Source organism: Morone saxatilis, unplaced genomic scaffold, assembly GCF_004916995.1.
Source record: "Morone saxatilis isolate NCDOM2014 unplaced genomic scaffold, NCSU_SB_2.0 Contig17, whole genome shotgun sequence".
Classification (NCBI taxonomy): Eukaryota; Metazoa; Chordata; class Actinopteri; family Moronidae; genus Morone; species Morone saxatilis.
Window position 1 is genome coordinate 26,875,170 of NW_023339729.1, and position 14,106 is coordinate 26,889,275.

General features: G+C 40.1%; 1 protein-coding gene across 2 annotated transcripts; it reads left to right on the top strand.

The window, feature by feature from the left end:
- The first annotated feature begins 653 nt into the window (after nt 1-653).
- Nucleotides 654-12,916, top strand: LOC118326851 (syntaxin-10). Of its 2 annotated transcripts, none has more exons than XM_035659981.1 (9): nt 654-745; nt 1,292-1,367; nt 1,902-1,995; nt 2,777-2,871; nt 4,572-4,634; nt 6,407-6,508; nt 7,377-7,483; nt 9,021-9,115; nt 9,843-12,916. In XM_035659981.1, the coding sequence occupies exons 1-9, from the start codon at nt 711-713 to the stop codon at nt 9,917-9,919; spliced, it is 744 nt and encodes a 247-aa protein (XP_035515874.1). In that variant the 5' UTR covers nt 654-710; the 3' UTR covers nt 9,920-12,916. The 2 variants fall into 2 exon arrangements, with proteins under 2 accessions (XP_035515874.1, XP_035515873.1); XM_035659980.1 differs by lacking the exon at nt 654-745 and adding an exon at nt 930-1,085.
- Nucleotides 12,917-14,106: the final 1,190 nt, after the last annotated feature.

Below are 14,106 nucleotides of genomic sequence, written 5' to 3' on the forward strand. Positions count from 1 at the left end.
CAAAAAGTATGAAGTAAATAGATCCCCAGTGCGTCTGGGGTCTTCCCCCAGAAACATTTTCAATTAAGTAGGATTCCATTTCCGTATCTAGGCATTTTGAACACCATAATTACCCACCAGCATAATCCAAACTGCCTTCTGGTGAGATATAGTTCTGGGCTCAATATAAAAGTCATTGCAACAGGTAATGGTGTTCATAGTATTCTGGTGCTAATAGCTCCTCTGGCAGGTTAATGATTTTCTTCACCAAGGAGGGCTCTGGGTGATAAAATACACAGGGAACAATTTCACATTTAAACTATTTATTTGGACAACTCAAAAGAAACAAACTCATGGATGAAGCCATGAGAAAAGGGCTGCTCCATGCGTCAGGTGGCAGGGGATGAATCATCTCAAGTCTTTAAACACAAGTGGTAAATCAGAGTCTCAAAGTGTTTGAGCGTATAAACCAAGTCCAGTCTCAAGTGTTTGACCTCAAGTTTAAGTCAAGTCTCTGTGTGAGGCTGAAGTGCGACAAGTCTCAGTCTTTGTATGTAATAATGTATTTTAATATATGTATGTTTCGTATACTGGATACTTGAAATTCCCTCGGGATAAATAAAGTATCTATCTATCTATCTATCTATCTATCTATTGCAATGTGTCACTGGAGACTCAGAGCTCAGCCTGCGAAGTGCGCATGCGCTGGGAGTGAAGCGGAAGGAAGCATCATGTCGATAGAAGACCCATTTTTCGTTGTCAAGGGGTAAGAAATGTGCAAATTAACACCTAAACCTCAACGTTACCACATCCCAATTCAGGCAGTCACATGTTTAAAGTTGAACCGTGCAGCGAGTCGGCGTCTTCCTTAAAGACAAAGTTACAGTAGCGAAGTTAGCTCTACGGCTAGCTGTGGCTAACTAGCATCAGCGCTACCAGCTGCGCCGCGGAGGTAACGTTATGGTGGCTGTTTGTTTTGCACCAACAACAGTCAGTTCCGCACTGGGTAATCGCTGGGATTTGTTTTCGTTTCATCCGACTTTCACTGTGAACACCTCGGGCCGCTTTGGGACTCTGCTGGCGGGCAGTCTGCGAGGCGCTGCGAAGTTAGAGAAGGCTGCGAAATGTTCGCTTCTGTGTTTGTTTGGGTTAAAGTTGGTAAAAGTTCAGCCTGAATAACAGCCAGCTGTCTCTCTCCCTCCCTCTCCTCCCTCTGGGTGTGGTGGCGTGTGTGTGGGTGTGTGTGTGTGTGGTGTGTGTGTGGTGGTGTGGTGTGTGTTGTTGTGTGTGGTGTGTGTGTGTCTCTCTCCAGGGAGGTGCAGAAGGCCCTCTCCCGTGCTCGGGGCCTGTATGACAGATGGGAGGAACTGTTGCAGGATGGGACACAGGTGAGCAGCCTTCCACCTCCTCAGCAGTATCACAGCACAAGTCCCTGTCCTGACACACACACACACACAGCCACAGCCTAACCCAGAGCCAGGGTTTATGGTGGCCGAGAAAGCTCAGCACACTGCAAGAGAGAAACAGCGCAGATACATGAGGACACACGGGAGTGGGGACAACATACACATGTAAACACACGAACAAATAAACATGCTGCAAATATAGCATCTAAAAGTGTGCACAACACACGCTTATGGAAGAAAATAATAGTCAGTTTTGTTTTATTCTTCTGAATTCTTCTTAAATCCTGATTGCATTTACCTTATACCGATTACTATCGTTGTCATCAGTTTTTAAAGCCCTTTTAAAACTTTTTGGTATGTTGTCGGCTAACATGCTTCTTAATTTTCTTGTGTTTCATTTAGTTTGCAGTGTTTTACTGATGGTGCCAGGGGTGAAGGTCTTTTATGTGCTTAGGTTTTATTTAAATTTGCTGGTGCTTTCTCAAATTGAGTGCCTGTTGGTTTTTGTGTTCTCAGGTGAGTCGTGATGAGCTGGACTGGAGTACCAATGAACTGAGGAACTGTCTGAGGGCCATAGACTGGGATCTGGAAGACCTCAGTGAGACCATCAGTATCCTTTTAAACAGAGAAATATCTTTCCCCTAACGTATCTTCATTAAAACAGATTCTTTGTGGCACTCATTCTCCCTCTCCTCCCTTTATTTTTCCACTTACTCAGATGTATTAACCTTCTAAAGACCGAGCCGTTTTTACTCACATAATAATTAAACAAAGATCAGGAATATTAAAACACCTCCTCAGTTGTTAGGAAAATGTCAGAAATTAAATCTTTACTCGAGCAGAATATTCAGGCTAAGGAGTGAACACAACCTGCTTCCTTTTAAAGCTTTTAAAGGCTTCTTTTTAGGCTGTGACTCAGTGTGGGTATTATATTTTATATCAGAGGATGGCAGATTTGTTTGAAAGCCAGTTACACACACAATTGGTTTTAACATTGATAATAAAGTAAGAAGATTCACCAAGGTTTTAATTAAGGATTGGCATTGACTGGTGTATGGTCAGTAACACTGGGAGTGTGAGCTGTGACACCTTTTTTAACTGGCTGTGTGTTAAAGTACATAAGAATGTTGTTTCTTTGTGTCTTTAAAGTTATCTGTGATTAAAAAGAGGTCAGATAACATTTTGGACATATTCATATATACTTTAAAAGTCGGCTCTGCAATTTCCTAATAAACTTTAGCTTTTATTAGTATTTTCTTTTCCACATTTTGTCCCATAAATCATCATTCACTATTGGTCATGAATGCATTTAAACAAAACGTTGCAGAGTGTTAACAGTAAGTACATGGACAGTTCTGTTGGTGTGTCCGTTGGGTCCTTAACTGGCTCAGATATCGTCGAGTCAAATCCGGGGAAGTTCAAACTTGGTGACAATGAACTTCAGGAGAGGAGAGACTTTGTGGAACGAACCAGAAAATCTGTCCAGGTAACCTTTCAGCAACTCAAACTTTTTGTTTTTACCACCATGTTTTTTCCATCTCATCTATTGTGATGTTGAACCTTAAAGTGTGTGTGTGTGTGTGTGTCTGTACCATAATTGTGTTCCATGAACATTTGAGAATGAGATGAATTGCCTCATCAGGTATTTGATAAACTGGATTTCCTGGAAAAACAAATTCTATTAGAGGCGATTGATAAATCAGCTGCACTGATGTTGTCAGTTGATATTAGTTTATATTGATTCCTTCAGATAAATAATAATGCTGAAGATACACTTTAATTTATAAACAGCCATTAGATAGTTGGTCCACCAGAGAGGACAAATGTATTCTTCCATTGTAAAATGTTAGTGCTCAGTACTTATCTTGGTAATAACAAACACATTTAAGGAAATCTAATCAAAAATGTGTCTATATGTGATTTGTTTACTTGAAAAAAACCTGAAACTGAAATGTCTAACCCTAAATAAAGCTGCATTGGTCAGGCTGTAATTTATTATATGTGTTTTTTATCTGTACTGTTTCTAAATAGAAAACGTACTGTATCATGACGCATTACTATTTTTTATCATTTTCTCCCACCCTGACCAGTGGCTGTGTCCAAAATCACTATCTATTTACTACATAGTGCGCTTTGTTTACTGTCCACCATTGTATTTGAATGTCTGAATTCGAAATGTGAGTTTTATGCACCATAAAGTGCCCTCACAAAACAGTCCAACAGTGCAGTGACCCTGCTTTATAGATGTGAAAATTACAGTTGTGTGATAAACGAGTCCCAGAAATCTCAATTTAATGCGCAGTGTAAACTAGTGAATACACATTATATGGGGAGTAGTGAGTGGTGAATGGCGGTGTGATTTTGTGAGTGTTGGGCTTGCCTGTATTTCCTCCATGTTGAAAGAGCAGCTGTTGCATGCGGAACAGCTGTTATGTGCAAAACAAATGGTTATTATGTGTTCATACTGCACAAGAAAAATACAAACTGAAGCAGTTCACTGGGGTCTAATAATCTGACGTTTATATACAATTTTTGCCTCTGCACAGAACGTGTATATTTTATTTTGAAAGGTGTTACCAGTGGTTACAAGTGTCCGTGTTGTGAGGGAGACAATAACATTGCCTGCAAGGCCTCTGTTTTGTTTTGGTGACTGAAGTGTTTCCAATAAAGCGCACAGACTGTACAGGTCAGACAAAGCCAAACATCAGCCAAAGCAGCAGCTCCCACAGCTGAAGCAGCGAGTAACTAGTGTGTTTTTATTGCAGTGAGACATATCATTGATTATCCGTCAATACCCGTCAGTCCGTTTACCTGTTCAGTTCCTGACTTGGCTGAGGACAATCAATATCCACGCTGCTGGCACAATGGAAAATATGAGTCAGTTTCCAACACATGGGTCTTACAGGCAAAGGTACCATCCTTAAATAGGCCTGAAGAGAATTGAGTCATCTGAGCCAAACAAAAGAGCTTTACTGAGAAGGAACAAAAGACTTTCTGACATTTTGATTTGCCGGCTGGTGATTCTGGAACAGCGGTAGAAAATCTTTTAAATAAAACCGTCTGTATGGAGCCTGGCTCTTAAAGTGATTTTTGCTACAATTGTGAAACATTGTGGAGTGAGAATTGTAAATCAATTTTCTGTGTTTTGTGTTTTGTGTGGTGTGTGGTGTGTGTGTGTGTGTGTAGGAGATGAAGGATCAGTTGTCCAGCCCCTCTGCTGTGGCTCAGGCAGAGAAGAAGAACAGACAGGTTGGTGGATGTTTAAACACACATAATGAGTACACAGATAATACACTCTACTGGGTAAAATGTAATGAATGCTCTGAGTTATGTAACTCTCAGAAATGTGAGGTTTTCAGGTTACAAACCAATATGTGCCAATATCATATATATATATATATATATATATAATATATATATATATATATATAATACTATATGTATATAATAATAATGAATATATATATATATTATATATATATATATATATATAAAATACTGAATGAAATATATATATATTAATATATATATATATATATAACTATATATATATATATAGTATATATATATAAATATGAATATATGATAAATAAAATACCTATATATAGTATACTATATATATAATAATAAAATATAATATAAATATAAATATAAATATAAATATATAATATATATATATATAATATATATATATATATATATAATAGTAATATATATTAAATATAAATATACTATTATACTATATATAAATATATATATATATATAATAATATATAAATATATATATATAATTAACATGGTCAGTCGATCCACAAATAGAGCTGACACGTTTGTTTAAATGATTTCAAACAAAACCACAAAGCCTAATCCTACATCGGACAGTTTACTTTAGGTCACAATTTTTCCATCTAAGGTCTCCTTTCAAAACATTTCCACACATTACTTACCACATAGTTTGAAAGGCTATTAGCCTTTTATTCAGTTTGCCTTAGCAAACAACTGTAGCCTTGTTCAGTGGTAGAGCCACAGGCACCATGGATGTATGAAGGAGGACTGAATACTGTGTCTAAAGACGTTGCCCAATTCATTTGGATAAAAGTTGCTCTAAAAAGGCCACTGAGTGTTTCCTCATGCTTCTGCATTTTGGGGCCCAAAGAGCATGCTCAGTAGAGTCCTCTTCCAGCTGACTTCCTGTTGGCTTGTTATTGGACCACATTTAGCAAATTTCATTTTGGAGCATTTGTCAAGCTCAAAAGACTTTTTTCCCCATTTTACATCGCCTTCTTATGCAGTGATTGTGGATGGGAACAGTGCAGTTTAGACTCTGCAATGTCGAAACACAAAGCGCATTTTAGGAAAAGCTCCTACTGGAATACAGGATGTTGCCCATTTACACTGTGAATTTGGAATAAATAGTGACAGCCCCAGTGGTCCCATGAGATCTCTATTACATGCCAAAATGTCTGGATGAATGAAAAATGGAGAGACAACTAAATTAAAATTGATTATCTGTACGGTGGCCATTTAGGACATCGCAGGTGCGACGTTAGGTTGTCAGACTTGACTACACTTTAATCAGACAATTTCTACTTTTGTTATATTTACAGTATAATGCTAGTGTGTGAATATTGTAACGGTTGCATGTAAACATGCTTAGATTTAGTTTTAGCAGTGCAGAGTAATTGTAAGTAGACAGGAAGCAGTTTGGAGTCTTCTGTGTTTTCAAGGACTATTTTTTTTTTTTAGTTGCTCATAGTTTTTAACAGCTTGACTGATTCAGTCATCGCTTATTTAAACTTATATTTCACACTTGCTAATGTGTTGAACACATTTCCATCTGATACAAACACAAACTCTTGCAGCAGCTTGTGATTTGGAAAGTGTTGTAGTCAATAGCAGCTGTAAAGCTCTAACAAACTGACATTGTTCCAAACATAGGCCTGCTTTTGCGACTACTAGAATATAATACACACACTCCGGTTTTCCTGCTGATCTTATGTCTCGTGTGTGTCTTTGTCCAGGCTCTGCTGACTTCATCAGGCCAGGACAGATCAACGGGACTGGAGGCTCATATGGTGTCTGCAAACTCCAGATACATCGAGGAGCAACAGGAACAGCAGCAGGTAGAAGAGAGAGAGCAGGGGTTGATTAAGAAAAAGGGGAAGTTACTGGGGTGTGAGAAGAAGAAGAGGGGAACAAGACCGTAGCAAAAGGAGGAAGGGAGAAATCCTATTTCATCAGTTTTCTATTCTCTACTTTAGATATACATTTCAGTCACAGTATAAAGAGTGTAAAGAGAGGTTTACACTCAGCAGGAAATAAGTGGCCAGGATTACTTTACAAAGTAAGGCTTCTGTCTCCTTCAGTAGTCCCTCTACATTGAGTTTATTTGCAGTTACACATGTGATTTCATGTAAAATGACACTTCATATAAACTCCCATATGAGCGCATCCTAACTGTCAGACTGAAGCTTGAAAACGTTGTAATGTTTGTTTTTTATTAGGTTATGTTGACAGATGAGGAAGATGATTTAATCAAAGGATCTCATTACAAGAATAGAAAATGAGCACAGAGAGTAGGATTCCTGCTGCAGTCCTTTATAGAGGTGAGGTAGACGCAATCTTTATCTGCTTTACAAAGTATCACGCTGTGAATGAGGTGAGGGAGGACATGTAAAGGTTATTTTCAGTGTCAGAGTATGAGCTGTTGGTTTCTATTTCCTGTGGTGTTGAATGATGAAAATGTTCACACATCCTGTGTCAGGTTGTGGTTTTAGTGGGAAATGAATGAAAAACACTTTGCTTTGTTCACACCTTTGATGACAAGATTTCTGCTCTTGTGGAGTTTCATCAGCTCTACCAACGTGTGTGGTCTTTTAGGCAAATTGCACGGTGCTAATGTTATCAATGCAAAAATAGATCTGAATTATCAGCAGGAAAATAAATGGCACATTAGGAAGTGTAACTGTGTGTGTGTGTGTGTGTGTGTAGCTGATCGTGCAGGAGCAGGATGAGCAGTTGGAGTTGGTGTCGGGCAGCATCAGAGTCCTCAAAGACATGTCGGGACGCATCGGGGACGAGCTTGACGAGCAGTCTGTGTGAGTGTATGATGTATAATTCCACACAAACAATTAGACGTTGTATTGTTTCTCTGCTACTCTTTGACTGCAAATTGCATTGAGTTTAGTGAATTAAAAAACACATACTTCGGATTTTGTGAGGGTGATTTTATGGCTGCAACTAACAGTTATCTTCGTCATCGATTAATCTGACGATTATTTGCACAGTGAATCATTTAGTCTGTAAAATGTCACAAAAAAACCTCCTCAGAGTCCAAAGTGAAGCCTTCACATTGCTTCTTTTCTCCAACCACCAGTCCAAAACCCCAAGACGCTTCATTTAGTATCATAAATGAGAAAGAAAAACAGCAAACACTTACATTTAAGACCTTTGTGTTTGAAAAATCATGAATCAAATATGAAAATAGTTTTAGTTTAGATTCCAAATTTTTGTTTTGATTGACTAATAGATTAATTGACTAATCGCTGCAGCTCTATTAAACACAGTCCTTATTTCTTTGGTCAAGAATACACAGACATCTACACAGTGCTCAAAATATGTCCCATTGTCCTGGGGACACGAAGAGACAGTCAAGGAACGTTTCATTACAAATTAAATGATTACATTTATGCATAATGCCATACATAGCTTTTAAAGATTTTGTGTGGTGTCTACGCTACTTTACACAGAGTACACAAACAAAATCAATCATAGAAAGAGACCAGGGTCGACAACTTTTCAGACCCGTTATTCCAGTATTTTTTAGTTTTAGAATGAAGTACTCTGATACTTTCTCCATAGGACAACAGTGGAGGTTGAACTGAACGTCCCTGAACCGCACACACAGTTTTTAAGTATGATTCCCAATAACGTTTCCTGAGACTGTGCAGGATGCCAGTGTGTTTAGACAACAGAAGGGGGAATAAACAAAGCAGGTATATGTCTCCAGGAAGTAGGAGGATTTTTCTTACATTCCTTTGAGCAGCTGTCAGTGAACAGTGACTAAACACCCCCATGGAAACACACCGTTAGCAGCATACATGAACTCCCTCACCTTTTAATCATCAGTAAACACTGACTCACACTCTGTAACAGTATACCTTTTTTAGACCTACTGACATTTGTGCCTCGCTACCTGCAGCCCCCATCATCTGTAAAGCTATTAGAGGAAAGTTCCAGCTGTCATTACACTCTATCTCCACCCTCAGGACACACTTTCCTATTTTAGCCTAGTCTTTACTGGCTCTATCAATCTGTTTCCACCAACACTTAAATATTGTGGGAAGCAATAAACGCTGTGGACTTTAAGGGTGCCAGCAATCTTTTAGCAGTTTAATCTTGATTTTTTACATCATTCAGATGTTCAGACCACATTTCATTTCTCCTCTCATATCATGTGGAGCTGTAAATGTCTGCCGTGGCCAAGGACACTTGATCATAATAATTGGTTTTAGTGGCTAAATAAGATTTCAAGTACATGGAGTTTGATCTAGTGAGTAGAGTAGAAAGATGAGTGCGCAGTGTTTGAGATGTTACACTTGGTTTCACCGACTGTGTGCTCCTCCTGTTGTTCAGTATGTTGGGGGATTTTGGAGATGAGATGGATCAGACATCATCCCGCATGGACTCAGTGCTGAAGAAGCTGGAGAAGGTGTCTCACATGACCAGCAGTAGGTTTACACACACACATACACTTTTGCTGTTCCTGCTAATTGTAATGTGCATTCATGAGTTGCTTGCAACACAACTACATTGAGAAAAGCTCTTGAAAGTGTGGATTCAAATTGTATTCTTGACTTTGTGATGAAATCTGGAGACTGTTCAGCTTCTGACGTGTTTTAAGACTCGCCTGTAAATCTGCTAAAAGTTTGGCAGTGTGCAAAAATGTGTGCGGAAACTGAGCCTGACTTATAGCTAAGTGACACACCATGTGTCAGGGTTATTATTATCGTCCAGTTTTGCCCAAATCCAAATAACAGGAGCTGAAGCTGATATTTTTTTAGTTCAGTGATGTGTAGCTTCTAGAACTAGTTTCCACTAATTGAAATTAAATTGTTAGTACATAGATAATCACACAGATATAACTACACAGAACATCCACAACCACTGCTTTATCAGTAGATATCCTGTTGTGTAAACACTGCACTGATTCTACGTCTGCAATCACTGATGTATTTTCACTTTGAGGAACACGGGAACAGCTTGGCTCTGTGTAAAGGTTTGAAAATCAGGACGAAATATCAAACATTTCTGCTCTTGCGTGTCGGCACAGCAGGTTGATCCTCACACGTTTCCTCTTAAAGCAGTTCATCGTTACAAACAACAACAACAGTCAATATGGTAATTATTCCTGAAAGCAGTGATCAGTCTCAGCCTGTGTGTTGTGTCTGTGTTCAGGTCGGAGACAGTGGTGTGCTATCGGCGTGCTGGTCGCCATCATGATCGTGGTCCTCATCCTCTTCTTCGCTCTCTGATGCCGGCGACCTCTGACCTCCTGACTATGTTCAGCGACTCCTCCCTGTTAGGACAGACGGATAGATGGACAGACACAGGAGGAGGGGGGTGTCTCTCTCCTCCTTCCCCTCCCCTCCCATCCCTCCCTTTCTTCACACTGAGGAGAAAGCGGTGACCTGCAGAGAGGAGTCGGGATATAATCCTCCTCCTCTCAGCTTTTAATGATTCTAGTGAAAAACAAAAACCTGCTGATGTCTGTCAGTAGAAGAGCTTAACACAGGAAAAACCCCAGCGGTATTATGTATTTCATACTGGTGCATTTTGGTTATTGTTGGAAATAATGGTACTGAATGGGAGGAACAGGAAGCTGCTGCTGTCAGGAGAAAAACACAAATCTTTAAAAAGATCAGCAAATCCAGATGTGTTCAAGATATCTTCACGTCTATCACAATCACACGGACATCGGAGTTTAAAATCCACACCCAGCTACTGTTAAGTAGCTAAATAAGTTTCTGCCATTGAGTAGTGACGTTCAGAAACAGCAGCATTTAAACACTTGTTTCTTTTCAGAACTACAAAACTGTCCCGTTTTCATCATGAATCGCAACTCACAGTCCGTGATGAAACACAACCTAATCTATTTTAGAACTGAGTAGTTATGAATAGTTTGAGCTTGTAAAGTGCTTTGTAGGACAAGTGAAAGGACGGACAAAATGCAACTGAGAACAGCTATTGTGTCACTAATTTCAGTTGGCTGGTGAGAGCTGATTGTCGGCAGAGCTGCCAGCCAAATAGTCGTTTTTGGACACTGACAACTGAATTCATTAACGCTTAAATGAAGAAAAGGGCAGTTATTTGTGTTTTAAGCCGACAGCAGCAGTGGGGGAGGGAGTCTATTGGGGGGGTGGACAGGGTTTTTCAGTGTTGCCTTAAATATATTTTTATATTGTTGTGAAATGTGCAGTGTGTTTCTGTGCCTACATGTGAATCCGGGCGAGAAATGAACACCCGAGTGTGACAGTCATCCGTTGAATCTGGAGAACGGGCGCTCGTAGTTTGCCAAAAGTCTGCAACATGACAGCAGCTGAGTTCACTGATGACCAGTTTCAGCCAGGACGGCAGAGTTGGTGACCTCTGAAATCAGCTGCTGTGGTGTTTGTGGTCAAACCAAACATGTGGACTCGTAGCAGGCCTGGCACCAAGCCGCCCGTCCCCTGCTACTAGATGCTGGTTTCGCTCTACTGCCCACTTTGTCAGAAATGTGCACATTCCTGCCGCCGTGGCCAGCGGACAGAAACGGTTCATTTCCTGCCCCCACGATCGCGATCCGTCTCGGTGAGGTGAAGTCAGGTCTGCAGCCAGCCGCCTTCGCGCCCCTGCAGGCGGTTGGGCACACGATTGGCTGAGGCGTTGTTACTCACACTGGGTGATGAGCGACAACCTTGGCTCAGAGCGAATGAGTATGCCTGTTTTATTGAAAAGCCTTAGCTAATGAGAGGACGAACCGTTGCTGGGCAGGATGTCTCCACACGCAGCCCACATTCAGGCTGACAGCGCCCTCTGCTGGAGGCTGTGGGGCATGTTATTTCTTTATGTCAGGTAACACTGCCCATGCCAGGGCGTGTTACAGCGCTGCATAAATCTATACTATGATGCTTTACATTTGTGTGTAAATGGCCATGATTCCTGTACAAAGGCTTTATCCAGATTCAATCTTGTTTTTAATCCTGTGTGATTTCACTTATGGTTTTTGAATTTAGTAGTTATGATATTCCCCTTGTTTTGCACCAGAGGAGTCAGAGGTCAGATTCCCAGGATTTAATGCAGGTGGGGGTTCAGGGAGGTTCCACTGCATCGAGTCCCCTCCCTGCCAGAGCAGTTAATCCTGTTCTCTCACCAGTTCACATATTCAAGCCCTCGTTCGTTAAATGCTTCAGTGGGGAAAATTAAGTGAATACTTGGAAAATGGCTGCAGGCATTAATGAAGCCCTCGTGTGGCTTCCACTCCAGTCCTGAGTCACAAAGTAGAGGTTTGTGAAGTTAAAGGCATCTTGAAACACTGAAGGATTTCTACCGTATAGTAAACCTTAGTTTTCTGTGAAGTTGAGGCTGTTCAGTCCTTACTGTTTGGATTTGACTGCACCTGATTTTACAGCAGGATACTGCATGGGAGAGTTCTGTAGTCAGTGCAGTCTTTTTTGGCTTCTTTCCAGGTCAACAGACAAGAGAAAAGACTCATTTGAGGCTTTGTAGTCTTTGTTTTTCAAAATGGAACATCAAGGCAGTGATAACTGTGACAGAACTTAACTCAGCAACAGTTAGTTTCTCTGAACTCTTAGGTACATTTTTTCAGAACATCTTCTGACTCATCTTTACCTGCCATCATCATCATCACTGTTTGTGTGTCAGTTATTGCTTTTTGGTTAAAGGTGGATTTGGGAAACTGACCTCTGACTGGTTAAAAACTGCTGATGTAATGAATCTTCTCCTTTAGTTAACTTAAGTGCCAATGATCAGAATTTGATTTACGTTGTTTAACCAACCAGCAGCTACACACAGGAGCTTTAGGCTGGGAATTTTATTTTGAATCTAACCAAACTTTTTTCCCTTGGATGACCCGTGTTATTGTAATCTTTTTGCTGGTGAAACAGTAAAGAGGTATGGGGGGGGGGATGAATGTGCACAATTGTATACAGTACTGGCTACCACCGTGCCCTTTAATGCCAAACAGCATATGTGTCTGCAGTGTTTTTAACTAAAAAAAAAAAAAGGGTAATGGAGGCGGCTAAACATTACTTGTCATTGAACTGCTCTGCTATATTAGATACTTCACTATCACACACACTACATGAAGAATGAAAGTCACGTGGCAGCTGTTGCTGCTTTGACAAAAACAAAACATTACATCTGCATAAAGTGGATTGAATGATTGTTTTCTTACTGGTTCATGCAGATTTCTGAAATTGTTCAATGAGGTTTTAAGTTTCATTAAACCTGTTCGACATGAAGCAACTGAACATTGGTGGAGATTTCTTAATCATGAAGGTTCCTCTGATTTTTTGTGAATTTTATGTATCTAAAAGACTTTTTAAACATGAATAAATCTATGTTTAGACTCGTAACTTGTGGTTAAGTTCCCCTGCTGTATGTTTGAGTGAATACAGTATTTTTGGCTCCAGTTCCCCCAATGATTCGTACTTAAGGTAAAAGCTTTCACCAAATTGCAGATGTTACACGAGTGAGTTTTAATCGAGAGGCACTCTTGAAAATGGAAACATCGCCAGGTCCTATTCTGAGAGCAGAACCATCATGTGAAATTACATTTACTTTAGCTGTAATGAGCGGAGCGCAAGTCCCTGGTGGCTTTATGAACTGCAAGGAGCTGTGAAAATAAGCATGCAGCAGCCGGGAGCCCGATTCGCTCAGACACGCAGCAGACGTCCTGTGAAACTCTGCAGGAGCGAGAGACACTGAGACACTGTCAGTGACGAGCTTATTTAAATTACAATAGCGCTTCTCACACTGGTAAAAAATTATTATTTTATTATAAGTTAAACAAGAATGATATTTCGATACAGTTTTATATCAAACTCCTGTTCTGTATTGGGAATTAACATTTTAGTCTTTTACTTTTTCACTCAGGATGTGGCAACATGGGACAATGTGAAAATGACATGGTCCATTTCACACAGGCTGTAAGTGACAATTGACAGGAAATTAATTGCCAATTATATTGATAATTTAAGTCATTTATCAAGCAAAACTGCTGAACAATAGCTGGCTCCAGCTTCTCTAACACTGCGTTTGGCTGTTTTATATAATTGTAAATTAAATATGTGAAGGTTTTGGACTGTTAATCGGACACAGTGGGCTTACTGAAATTGTGATGAGTAATTCTTTTTTTAGTATTGTTCTGACATTTAAAGGACCAGTGTGGAGCATTTAGTGACATCTAGCAGTAAAGTTGCAGATCGCAATGCACTGAACACCTCTGGCGACTATATGACGGCCTGGGAGTGAGAACGGGCTGCGAAGGACAAACTACAGTGGCCCCGAAACTCAGCCAGTGTGTGCTTTGTACATCTGGGCTACTGTTTCCACCAACATACAATCCAAAAACACACAGTAGTGGCTGCCTCCTCCCGTCAGGGGTTCAGTCACAGAGAGCGATCTGAGGAAAACACCACACTCCTGGAAATGGTGAAAC